The 13,340-nt window shown below is 40.5% G+C and overlaps 1 protein-coding gene across 3 annotated transcripts in view; it reads left to right on the top strand.

The window, feature by feature from the left end:
- The window catches only part of necab1 (N-terminal EF-hand calcium binding protein 1), a 139,987-nt gene that overhangs the window by 45,130 nt on the left and 81,517 nt on the right, over positions 1 to 13,340 (top strand). For all 3 annotated transcript variants that reach the window (XM_063061488.1, XM_063061475.1, XM_063061482.1), the window contains exons 4-5: positions 7,141 to 7,166; positions 8,505 to 8,602. In XM_063061488.1, coding sequence (XP_062917558.1) covers positions 7,141 to 7,166; positions 8,505 to 8,602 — 124 coding nt within the window. The remainder of the gene's footprint in view (positions 1 to 7,140; positions 7,167 to 8,504; positions 8,603 to 13,340) is intronic.

Below are 13,340 nucleotides of genomic sequence, written 5' to 3'. Positions count from 1 at the left end.
ATATTTACCATGATTCTCTCCAATTCTGAGGGTACGAGCTGCAAGGAAAGTTGGACAAATGTGGGTTGTTTTCACCAAAGTCTCAGAGGCTTAAGGGAGACCTACCAGAAGTTTATAAAATTATGAGAGGCATACACAGGACAGACAGTCAGAGTATTCTTTTCACAGTAGAAACGTCAAGGACTAGAGGACAAGCATTTAAGGAGAAAAGTTTAAAGGAGATTTGTGGGGCAGTTTTGTTTTACAGAGTGTGTGGTGGGTTCTTGGAGTGAATGAGGCAGATACATCAGTAGTGTTTAAGGGGCTGTTAGACACATGAATAATCAGGGAGTGGAAGGATATGGACCATTTTTAGATAGAAGAGGTCTAATTTAATTTGGCAATATTTTGGTTTAGATATCATGGGCTAAAAGGCTGTTTCTTGCTGAACTGTTCTAAGTCTTATTATCCTTCCAACTACCTCAATGAGATAGATTACCTCACCAAATTCATATTAGCCTTTGTGATCCCTGGCAAACTGGGTAATTAATTACCAGCAAAAGTTGCTGGCTTTGTCCATGATATTGGGTATTGGAATTTATAAAATAGTGAGAAAGTAAAGTGTGTGCAAGTGTTAAACTTAAACTTCAAGAGAAGCAGAAAATGGAACCACTTATTTACTTTCCAATTGCACAGTATTTCTCCAAATCCAATAGACAATGGTATTTGCAACTTGTTCTATTATTAACATAGTTTTTCTTAATCTTTGAAATAAATGTAAAATCACTAATCTTAATTGGATTGATCTATTATCTGTCAGTAATTGAAACAACATTCAGTTTAGAGAAATGGAGAGAAATAAAAGCACTGATTTTTCAGGAAAGTACAGTGTGTTTTTAGCTAGAAGTAATTTAAGTTTAATTATGTTATTAAAATATTTACATTATTTATTATGGTTTCAAGCATTTTGTATTATGCAGCACATAGAGTGAGTACAAATGCTTTCACCTGGATAATTTGTTTTATTTAATCTCTAGCCCCTGTAGAAACAAAGTGAGAAAATGATTGATAATCATTTGCAGGAGTAACAGATGCAATAGAGGAAGTTGAGGGGGGTGCATGTGAATCTCTGCTTCGCCTGGAAGGGCCCTTTAAGTCCCTGTATGTTAATAAGGGTAGTATAAGGGCAAGTATTGCGCCTCCTACAGCTGTAGGGGGTAAGTGCTGGGGAAAGGGAGGGGTAGATGAGTGGTTGGGGGTGATACATGGACCAAGGGGTCACAGAAAAAGTGGTCTATGTTACTTGGCTTGTTCAATGTCAAAGTTATCAAAACACAATTACTGTCCATGACAGTCAAATACAATAAACACCTTTTAAAACTATTAATCTTTTAAAAAAATTTTTTAAAAACTTGATTTTCATAGGCTAATTTGTTTTAGAGATCTTTAAAACTTTAACAAGTTAACCACAACTTATTTTAAGATCTTTCACACCTTCAACCTTGTGTAGATTTTCATAGCAAGTTTGCTACTAAGGAAAGGTATGGAAGCTGTGCTGGAAAAGTTCCCTGACATGCAGCATAATGCTAATGGTAGGTCCCATAGGAGATTTCTTTATTGAATGTTAAAAAAAAATTGTTTCAGACAATCTCTCCCTCTCCCAGTGTAGAGTACCTTCGTGCTTCAAAACATCCGCCACTGTTCCTGCAAGGTAACATGTCTGAATGACTGGCGTCCTGTTGCACTCACTTCATTAATAAGCAAATGCTTTGAGAGGCTCGTTAAGGACTACATCTGCAGCATGCTACCACACACACTGGACACCCTACCATTCGCCTACCGCCACAACCGATCGACAGATGATGCAATAGCCCCAGCTCTACATACCGTCCTTGCACATCTGGAGGAGAAGGATGCTTATGTGAGAGTGCTGTTCTTAGACTACAGTTCGGCATTCAACACCATAATTCCCTCCAGGCTTGACAAGAAGCTCAGAAACCTCTGCCTTCACCCTGAATTGTGCAGCTGGATCCTGGACTTCCTGTCAGATCACCGGTAGGTGGTAAGAGTGGGCTCCCTCACCTCTGCCCCTCTGACCCTCAACAAAGGTGCCTCTCAGGACTGTGTCCTAAGACCCCTCCTTTACTCCCTGTATACCATAAGACCATAAGATATTGGAGCAGAAGTAGGCCATTCAGCCCATCGAGTCTGCTCCACCATTCAATCATGGGCTGATCGAATTCTTCCAGTCATCCCCACTCCCCTGCTTTCACCCCATACTTTTGATGCCCTGGCTAATCAAGAACCTATCTACCTCTGCCTTAAATGCACCCAATGACTTGGCTTCTACAGCCACTCGTGACAACAAATTCCACAGATTTACCACCCTCTGACTAAAGTAATCTCTCCACATCTCATAGTACAAATCATTGGCATACATCGTGAAAAGCAGCAGTCCCAACACCGACCCCTGTGGAACTCCACTGGTAACCAGCAGCCAGCCAGAACAGGATTTTTTTATTCCCACTCTGTTTTCTGCCGATCAATGCTCCAATCCTGCTTGTAATTTCCTCAAAGAATTGCAGTAGGTTTGTTAGGCAGGATTTTCCTTCCAGGAAACCATGCTGGCTTTGGCCTATCTTGTCAGGTGCCACCAGGTACTCCGTAATTTCATCCCTAATAATCGATTCCATCAACTTCCCAACCACTGATGTCAGGCTAGCAAGTCTATACTTTCTTTCTGCTGCCTCCCACCCTTCTTAAATAGCAGAGTAACATTTGCAATTTTCCAGTCATCCGGCACAATGCCAGAATCCATTTATTCTTGAAAAATCATTGTTAATGCATCCGCAATCTCTCCTGCTACTTCCTTTAGAACCCGAGGGTTCATTCCATCAGGTCCAGGAGATTTATCCACCCTCAGACCATGAAGCTTCCTGAGCACCTTCTCAGTCGTAATTTTCACTGCACAAACGTCACTTCCCTGATACTCCTGAACGTCTGGTATACTGCAGATGTCGTCCACTGTGAAGACTGATGCAAAATGCGCATTCAGTTCCTCTGCTACCTCTGCAACTCTCTTTTACCCTTTATATACTTAAATATAGCTTTTAGTATCTTCTTTGATATTAGTCACCAGCTTCCTCTCATAATACATCTTTTCCTTCTGAATGATCTTCTTAGTTTCCTTCTGTAGGTTTTAAAAAGCTCCCCAATCTTCCCACTAGCTCTGGCTTCCTTGCATGCCCTCTTTTTTGCTTTTACTTTGGCTGTGACTTCACTTGTCAGCCATAGTAGTGTTCTTCTTCCCTTTGAAAATTTCTTCTTATTTGGAATATATCTGTCTTGCACTTCTCTCACCTTTCACAGAAACTCCAGCCATTGCTGCTCTGCTGTCCTTCCTGCTAGTGTCCCTTTCCAGTCAACTTCAGCCATTCCACTCTCATGCCATTGTGATTTTCTTTATTCCACTGAAATACCGACACATTGGATTTTATTTTTTCCCTCACAAATTTCAATGTGAACTCGATCATATTGTGATCACTGTTCCCTAAGGGTTCCTTAATCTTAAGCTCTCTTGTCATCTCCGGATCATTGCACAACACCCAACCCGGCACAACCGATCCCCTGGTGGGCTCAACAACAAGCTGTTCTAAAAAGCCATCCCTTAGACATTCTACAAATTTTCTCTCTTGAAGTCCAGTACTGAACTGGTTTTCCCAATCCCCTTTCATGTTCAAATCCCGAATGATTATCATGACATTGCCTTCATCCCAGCTACTGTTTGGAGGCCTGTATACAACTGCCATTAGGGTCTCCTACCCTTGCCATTTCTTAACTCATCCCATAGGGACTCTACACCTTCCAATCCTATGTCATCCCTTTCTAATGATTTAATATTACTTCTTGTACACAGAGCCACACCACCCCCTCTGCCTACTAACCTATCCTTCTGATATACCGTATATCCTTGGACGTTCAGCTCCCAATGGCAGCCATCATTTAGCCAAGTTTCAGAGATGGCCACAACATCATATTTGCCAATCTGTAGCTGAATTTCTAGATTGTCCACTTTATTCCTTATGTTGCGTGCATTCAAATCTAACACTTTCAGTCCAGTATTTGTTGCTTTCTGATTTAACTGCACCATGCCTTTATTGCCCTGTAACTCATCCCACTGGCTTTGATTAAGCCTCATCTCCTGCCTGTTCTTTCTATAATCTCTGTTGCACGCTATCTTTGACCTATTGTTTTCCCCTTCCTCAGCCCTATCACTCAGCTCTATTAAACCTGCCTGCTAGGATATTGGACCCTTTTGGGTTTGGGTGTAAACTGTCCTTTTTGTACAGGTTGTACCTCCCCCAGAAGAGGCCCCAGTGATCCAGAAATCTGAATTCCTGCCCCTGCACCAGTCTCTCAGCCACACATTCATATGTCTGATCATGCTCTTCTTGCACTCGCTAGCATGTGGCACAGGCAGCAATATCCTGAGATTACTATCCTAGAGGTCCTACTTTTCAGCTTCCTACCTAACTCCCTGTATTCTCTCTTCAGGACCTCCTCCCTTTTTCTACCTATGTCATCGGTACCAACGTGTACCAAGACTTCTGGCTATTCACCCTCTCCCTTCAGAGTACTCTGCACCTGATCTGAGACATCCTGTACTCTGGCACCTGGGAGACAACACACCATGTGGGTATCTCTATCAGGCTGACAGAACCTCCTGTCTGTTCCCCTCACTATAAAATCCCCTATGCCTACCGCATTCTTCATCTTCCTCTCTCCCTTCTGCACCATGGAACCAGGCTCAGTGCCAGACACCCGATCGCCATGGTCCTCCTCTGTCAGGTCATCCCCCTCAACAGCATCCAAAATGAGATAACGATTACTGAGGGGAATGGCCACAGGGGTGCTCTCTACTATCTGAGCTCTTCCCTTCACTTCCCTGACCATCACCCACTTATCTAACTCCTGCAGCCTCAGGGTGATTAACTTCCTGTAGCTCCTCTCTATCTCCTGCTCACTCTCCCTAATAAGCTGTACGTCATCAAGCTGCTGCTCCAGGTCCCTAACACGGTCTCCCAGGAGCTGCATCTCAGTGCACCTGGTGCAGATGAGGCCATCTGGGAGACTGGAAGATTCCCAGGATCCCCAAATCTGACACCCAGAGCAGAAAACTAACCCTACGGACATTATCACTATTCCTCAAAAAATAAATGCAAAGAAAAACCAAAAACAAAGTCCACTTACCTCGCTGAAGCCGCTTTCGCCAACGCCTGAATGAGCAAAAGCCTGTCACTTCTACCCTCGCCACTGGCCTACTCCCAACAATGGCCGCTCCGCTTATTCCTTCTGTATTTTTATTTAGTTCGTCAAGCTCAGTTGCCACCGCTGATAGGCCTTGCACAATACCCATGACTCTGTTGCCACCCACAACTCCAATCTGCTAATTAAATTTGCCAATGACACTACATTGATTGGCCTTATCTCAAATAATAATGAGGCAGCTTACAGAGAGGAAGTCTTCACTCTGACATGGTGGTGTCAAGAAAACAACCTCCCCCTCAGTGTTGCAAATATAAAGGAGCTGGTTGTGGACTACACTACAGGAGGAGTGGAGACAGACTAACCCCTATTGACATCAATGGATCTGGGATTGAGAGGGTGAACAGCTTTAAATTCCTCAGCATACACATCACGAAGGGTCTTACATGGTCTGTACGTACTGGTTGTGTGGTGAAAAAAGCGCAACAGTACTTCTTTTACATCAGACGGTTGAAGAAGTTCGGCATGAGTCCCCAAATCCTAAAGACATTCTACGGGGGCACAATTGAGAGCATCCTGACTGGCTACATCACTGCCTGGTATGGGAACTGTACTTTCCTCAATCACAGCACTGTGCAGACAGTGGTGTGGACAGACCAGTGCATCTGTAGATGTGAACTTCCCACCATTCAGGACATTTACAAAGACAGGTGTATAAAAAGGGCCTGAAGGATTATTGGGGACTTGAGTCGCCCCAACCACAAACTGTTCCAGTTGCTACCATCTGGGAAACGGTACCACAGCATTAAAGCCAGGACCAACAGGCTCCAGGACAGCTTCTTCCACCATGTCATCAGACTGATTAATTCATGCTGATACAATTGTATTTCTATGCTATATTGACTGTCCTGATGTACATACTATTTATTACAAATTACTATAAATTGCACATTTAGATGGAGATGTAACGTAAAGATTTTTACGTATGTGAAGGATGTAAGAAATAAAGTCAATTCACTTCAGGCTAATAGGGTTTATTAATGCTGGTGACTTGAATATACAGCAATTAGACAAGCCAATAAGTAACTCTTAACTGAATAACACATATTACATGTAATGATGAACCATCAACAGTTTTGATAAGCAATTTCTTCATTTTTTTTAACTTTTTGAATCTGTATTCATGAGTTTCATTTTAATTACTTGAGTTCAAAAGTCAAGAGGGCATGTTGCAACTTTATAAAGCTCAGGTTATGCCATATCTGGAGTATCGGATATAGTTCTGGTTGTCTCACTATAGAAAAGATGTTGAGGGGATGTTGAGGGTTTGGAGAGGGTGCAGAAGAGGTTTCCTAGGATGCTGCCAGGTTTAGAAGGCATGTGCTGTCATGAGAAGCTGGATAAACTTGGGTTGTTTTCCTTGATGCATTGGAGGCTGAGGGGAGATCTGACTGAGATTATGAGAGGCAGAGACAGGTGTTTTGGTTTACTTTTTAGCTGGTTCAGCAGAACATTATGGGCCAAATAGCCTGTACCTCTTCTGTACTGTTCAATGTTCTATGTACATTGCCCATTATGTTACATTTAATGATAATTGTTCACTGTGCTCTTTGAAATAATTATGTAATCCAAATTTATGTATCTCACATTTGTATAAGAAAAAATGATGATAATAAAGCTCTGACTGAAATATTCCTATATTAAAGTGGTACTGCAGTCTAATTTGTTAATACTTCAAAAATATATTTTCAGAGAGCATTTTAGATGCACAGGGCCATAGTATAAATATTCGATCATCAAAAATAATTCCTCTGTAAAAATAGCAATGTAAAACGCAGCAACTGTTGGATTTAAAATATTAAAATATTTTTTGTTTCTATTTTCTTTCTATTTAAGCAACCTCAACATTGAAAAAATATGTGGTAAGTGGGGATTTTTTTTCAGATGTGCTGTATTCACTGGAGCAACCATTAAAACACAAAGATAAAATGGTGCTTCAAGGCAACGTATGGTTTATATTTGCACAGTCTTGAAGATTTTAAATATTTTATTCATGTCTTGGAGAAATATGGGATTTAATATGCATTTTTCCTAACTAAAAGCCACAGAAAAATCCAAAATCAAATTATCTGACCTCTGGGGAGTTATTCTCACATAAGTTACACAGAACTGGGCATAAGTGATTTATAAGAAGTTGAGACAGAACTGAAAGCTTGAAATACTTACACGTCTATTCACTGAGCAATATTTTGTTGGTGTATAATTGGAACAAAGACAGGAAAGGGTGTAAAGGTAAGCAGATGATTTTTCTCACCAGACACATCTCCATTGAGTGACCCAGGAGTACGGATTGGGATGATTTTGTTTGTTACATACAAAAGGTCTGGATTTGGCATAGAGAGTACAGATAATTTCTTTCACCACTTCAACATGTTTCAAAACATTTTACAGTTTTAAAGCACATTCGCAGTTGTAAAAGTTGAACATAACAGCAGTTTTAGAAAATAACCCAAATTTGAATGTGTTGTCATTTAAAAGGTGGAACGAGAACCTGCAAATTCTAAGACAAGTAAAAGAACAATGGAAACATGATTTGTAGATACAAAAATTATATACCAATCAGGATTTAAAATCTTTAAGATATCCAATATCCACCCTAATTTAGCATTAGCTGAGAAGAAAAATGCAGTATTTCCTTCAGGAGTTTGGATTGTGTCAAAGTTGAGTGCATTTTCTCCACTCTGAGGAAGGTTTGTTTGGTTAAATAACTTGAATCGACTTAAGCAAATTGCGAACTGTTTGCAATAACAGTTCCTTGTCAACTCCACTAATAGTATTATCACATGTACTTCTAGTCCTCAATTGATTTTCTGTAGCAGAATTCAAAAGATGCCATCATATGCTTTAATGGACAATATGAAATGGAATATTTATTTCACTCAATTTGGAAAAATAAAAAGGTGACACTTATTGCAGCTGAATTCTAAAAATTGATTTGAAATTTGATTGTTCTCATTTTGCTTACACACCTGTATAAATAATTACAGAAATAACTGAACAAATTGCACTATTGATACATCAAATGCAGTTGACTTCATGAAATTATTGGGAAATATTTTTTACTGTTGATATAATTGCTTTGACGCCTATAAAATTATTTAAATGGGAACATACAAGGGAAAATGGATTTTTATAGAGGAAGGCTGGAAATATAAGTCTGCTACCTCATTGTCTAAAACAAAACTATGTTTCTCTTTCAGAGTTCTTTTCTCAACATTTAGGAGAGTATGAAAATGTCTTGGCAGCTCTAGAGGATTTAAATATTTCTATATTAAAAGCAATGGACAAGACTAAGAAAGTAAGTATTTAGTTTATTATTCAAAGCATTGATAATAGAGGTTAAGCAGACCTTTAAATCCCAAAATCTAAACTTTACAAGAAAAATCGGGCAGAATATTTGTGCTACTATTAGAGCCACTGCTTCACAGCTCAAGTTATCTGGGTTCTAACCCTAAGTGCTGACTGTGTGGGATTTGCATGTTCTCCTATGACAAGAGTTTTTTTGAGATCAGTATTTCTACCCACATTCCAATGGTATGTAAGTTTGTAGGTTAGTTAGCCATACAGGTGGGTGAGCGGTAAAATCTGTAGAATGTTGGTGGGAGAACACAATGGGATAAGTGCAAGTGGTTGGTGTTTCACACAGACTCAGTGTGTCATGTGGTCTTTTTCTTTCCTTATGACTCTGACTTTGAATAATAATTCTACCAAAAGCAAAATCTCAGGATAAGTGGCCATCCTTACGATGAGTATTATTTTCAAAGAATTGCTGGTTGGATGACAAAGCACAGTTGATTTGCAACAGCTTATCACCCATATCAAACTATATTGAGCTTAAATTATATGCTAACATTAGTTTGCCTTATCATACAGTATTTTGTTATTGAATCATGGCACAATTATATTGCTACCTTTCCTCACTTTGGAAAATTGATTATATGATCATCTTTGGACAGTGATATGCAAACACAGTCCTATGGAGGAGTAATTTTCAGAGCACCCACCTAGTATTAAAATTATTTACAGATACCACAAAACATTATTGGTTACTAATTGAGCTCTTTGCGCTGGCATTCTAGTTCCTCACATCATAGCAACATTCTCGGACTGGCAGCCAGAATACCCGCCTGTCCAGAATGAACAAGAGAGCAGTGATTGCCTCTGTGCCATTAAGATCTGGAGCAGAACAGTCCTAGTTAAACACAAACTGGACTTCAATAAGCAAGTTATAGATAAACATCTAACAATAGAAATATTGACAGGCTCTCCCACCACGTTGAAGATGATTTAAAAATAGACTAATTGGATGCTAATTAGCTCAATTGAATGTGTCTGTTTTTTGTGGACAGGCTAGAGCTAGGTATTTTTCAACATTGATTTATGACTGCCAGTGTAACAACTGTTCTGGTTCTGGTTCATTAAACAATGGCTATGATGGTGGTGCAGCTGAGATAAAGCAGCCATTTTACAAAATATGCTATACCCTTGTCTTTGACACTCTTGTATATGCATGCCCCTGTTGTTAATGTTCTTTGAGTTTCCTCCCTCTATCAATGGTTGAATTGTCCACTGCCATTCATGGCTAACAGGACCTCCAGGCTTTGATCTGATCTGTCAATTGTGGGATCACTTAGCTCTCCTACATGCTGCCCATGCTGTAAAGCACATATATCATCATGCCTTGCAGCCTCACCAAGATGGAGTCTCATTTTTAAGCACTGCTTCTGGAATACCCTTTATAATGTTCATAGAACCAAAGTTGATCTGCTGGCTTGATGGTTAAAATAGAATGAGGCACCTGCAGTGCATTTCACTGTTCAAGGAAGTTGCTTCAGATCATTCAGAAAACAACAGATGTTTCTTTACAACCATCATATTTGTGGAGCCATGAAGTCATTAGCAGATGCAAGCACATTTAAAATCTTCTGGGATTGACAGCTGATGCAGCATTGAGGCTAACCAATTTCTTGAACTCCCAACGGAGCTCTGCAGACAATAGCACTGGGAAGCATACTGTATAAATAATCTAAACAACTTTTTAAATCTGTATCATAAATTTATATTGCTTTTTTTGTTTCTAGTCAAAGCTGTTGTAAATAAACTATTTATATAATTTACCCCAAGTTAGATAAACCTTAGTGAATAATTATTGGAAGGTAATCCTGGCTCTCCTCTCTGCATTGAGCAAAGTTTAGAAGATTTTGTTACTGACATTATTGTATAGATTTAATTTGAACGCGAGTATTGTTTCTAATTTAATTTTTTTACTGCCAAAGAAACTGGTATTGTTTATCAATATATTTTTAAAATCTTTCTACCTTGTGTAAGAAAAGAATGTGACAAAAATGTTGTCATGCCCTTGTGTGTTGTTGAAGTTGCTCACAACCAGACAAGGATATATTCCATCATACTCTTGACTACAAATTTAGGAAGACCGGAGCCAAGACAGTCATTATTGAATATTTGCTGTAGCAGCTGCTGCATATATCTGACTGAGCTCATGTTTTTGACTAGAGATGTAGCAACCAAAGCCATGATAAATTTCAATCCCATAGCATCTTGAATGTAGCAAAATGGCACTAGTCACCTTGGGGGAAGAATTATCGAATAGAATTTGCACCAACCAACAGAAAAAGGTTTTCAGGCGATTGATTATAAGATGCAGTCATATATAAAGTTTTAAAGAGAGAGTGATCGGAAGACAAGTTTTAAGAAGTAAACTCCAGATCTTAAGGTCCAGGCAGCTGAGGGCAGAACTGTACAAACATAGAAATGACCTCTTTACCCTGCTGCATCTTTGCTAACCTTTTTTGCTCATCTATGCTAAGCCGTTATTGATGAACTAACTAAACCTGGAAAAAGCCCCAAACGTCACATTACATGGGTCCTCTAATAACAAAACAAATGAGCACAGCATCCATAAAGCACAACACTTGGTCACCAGATATCACAGCAAAAAGGCCACCAGTTGTTTCGACACATGACCTACCTTATCTGCTCAGTGAGCTAGGAGGAAAACTGGGACGTAAACCAACTGTGAAGGAAATCATTCTGCACTATATTGAGAAACAAATAAAATCTCATTAATAAGATGGAATCATCCTCAAACAAAAGTTCATCTTATTCCTAATCCAATGACACTTTCATTTTTTTTCAGTCTTATGGCCCATTTCTTCTATTTATCCAGCCTCTTACCCATTCCCTTCCATTACTCCACACATTGTCATTTCTCTTTACCATGTCATTCCTTATATCATTTTCTCTTTTCTGTATCTGATAAATAATTAAAATGCACAGCATAAAGTTGATTTGAGAAACACTGAGCAACACACACAAAATGCTGGAGGAACTCAATAGGGCAGGCAGCGTCTATGGTGGGGGGGGGTGGGGGGAAGTATAGTCAATATTCCAGGCCGAGACCCTTCGGCAGGACTGGAGGAAAATAAAGCTGAGGAGCAGAGTTAAAAGGTGGGGGTGGGGGCGGGTGAGAGAGAACCATCAGGTGATAGGTGAAACTTGGAGGCAGAGGGATGAAGTAAAGAGCTGAGACGTTGATTGGTGAAAGAGACAGAAGGCCATAGAGGAAAGCAAAAGGGGGAAGGAGCAGCAGAGGGAGCTGATGGGCAGGCACGGTGATGAGGTGAGAGGTGGAAAAGGAGATAAGTAATGGAGAATGGGGGATGGGGTTGGGGGCGTTACTGAAAGTTTGAGAAATCGATGTTCATGCCATCAGGTTGTAGGCTACCCAAATGGAATATAAGGTGCTGTTCCTCCAACTTGAGTGTGGCCTCATGGCTATGGTAGAGGAGGCCATGGATTGACACGTCAGAATAGGAATGGGGAATGAAATTAAAATGGGTGGCCACTGGGAGATCCTGCTTTTTCTGATGGATGGACGTAGGTGCTCAGCGAAGCACACTCCCAGTCTACATCGGGTCTCACAGATGTACAGGAGGCCACACTGGGAGTACCAAACACAGTAAATGACCCCAACAGATTCACAGGTGAAGTGTTGCCTCACCTGGAAGGGCTGTTTAGGGCCCTGGGTGCTGGTGAGGGGGAGATGTAGGGGCAGGTGAAGCATTTGTTCCGCTTGCAAGGATAAGTGCCAGGAGGAAGATCAGTGGGGAGGGACAAATGGGCAAGGGTTTTGCATAGGGAGCCTGCTCCTACACCACCTCCCTCACTACTATCCAAGGCCCTAAACAGTCCTCCCAGGTAAGCGACACCTCATATTCTGTTTAGATACCTGCCAACCTGATGGCATGAACAGTGATTTCTCAAACTTCCACTAATGCCCCCCCAACCCCACCCCCCCAATTCCCGTTCCCTCTTCCCTCTCTCACTTCATCTCCTTGCCCACCCATCGCCTCCCTCTGATGCTCCTTCCCCCTTTTTCTTTCTTCCATGTCTTCTGTCTCTTTCACCAAACAACTTCTCCGCTTTGTACTTCATCCCACACCCTTTAGGTTTCACCCATCACCTGGTGATTCTCTGTCTCCTCCCCCCAGCTTTTAAGTCTACTCCTCAGATTTTTTTTTCTCCAGTCCTGCTGAAGGGTTTCGGCCCAAAATGTCAACTGTACTTTTTTTTTCCATAGATCCTGCCTGGCCTGCTGAATTCCTCTAGCATTTTGTGTGTGTGTGGCTTGGATTTCCAGCACCTGCAGATTTTCTCTTGTTTGAGAAACACTGATGTGCCCTTGATGCTGACTGTGATGCCCTCCTATCTTGGGAATTCATCAATAGTGAGGACTCAATATCATATTAATGCATTAATTTCAAAGAAAACCTATGCAGATATTGTCCTTTGCAGAGTTTGCATTTATCCCTGGATCTTAATGCTTATAGCAGATTGATCAGCTGGCACTGATGTGGTAGGAAAAGAGCCCTATAATATTAACTGTTATAGGAAAAAAACAACACTTGAACAATCTCTTGTTGACATCAGTGCACACAAGAAAATTCCCAAATTTCTTTGCTAAACCCGGTAGTGCACTACCTCCTGAAATATTTTACAACATTCAAAGTAAATTT

The sequence above is a fragment of the Mobula hypostoma genome, chromosome 1 (genome assembly GCF_963921235.1).
Source record: "Mobula hypostoma chromosome 1, sMobHyp1.1, whole genome shotgun sequence".
In the NCBI taxonomy this organism is placed as follows: Eukaryota; Metazoa; Chordata; class Chondrichthyes; order Myliobatiformes; family Myliobatidae; genus Mobula; species Mobula hypostoma.
This window is presented reverse-complemented; position numbering and strand designations above follow the sequence as displayed.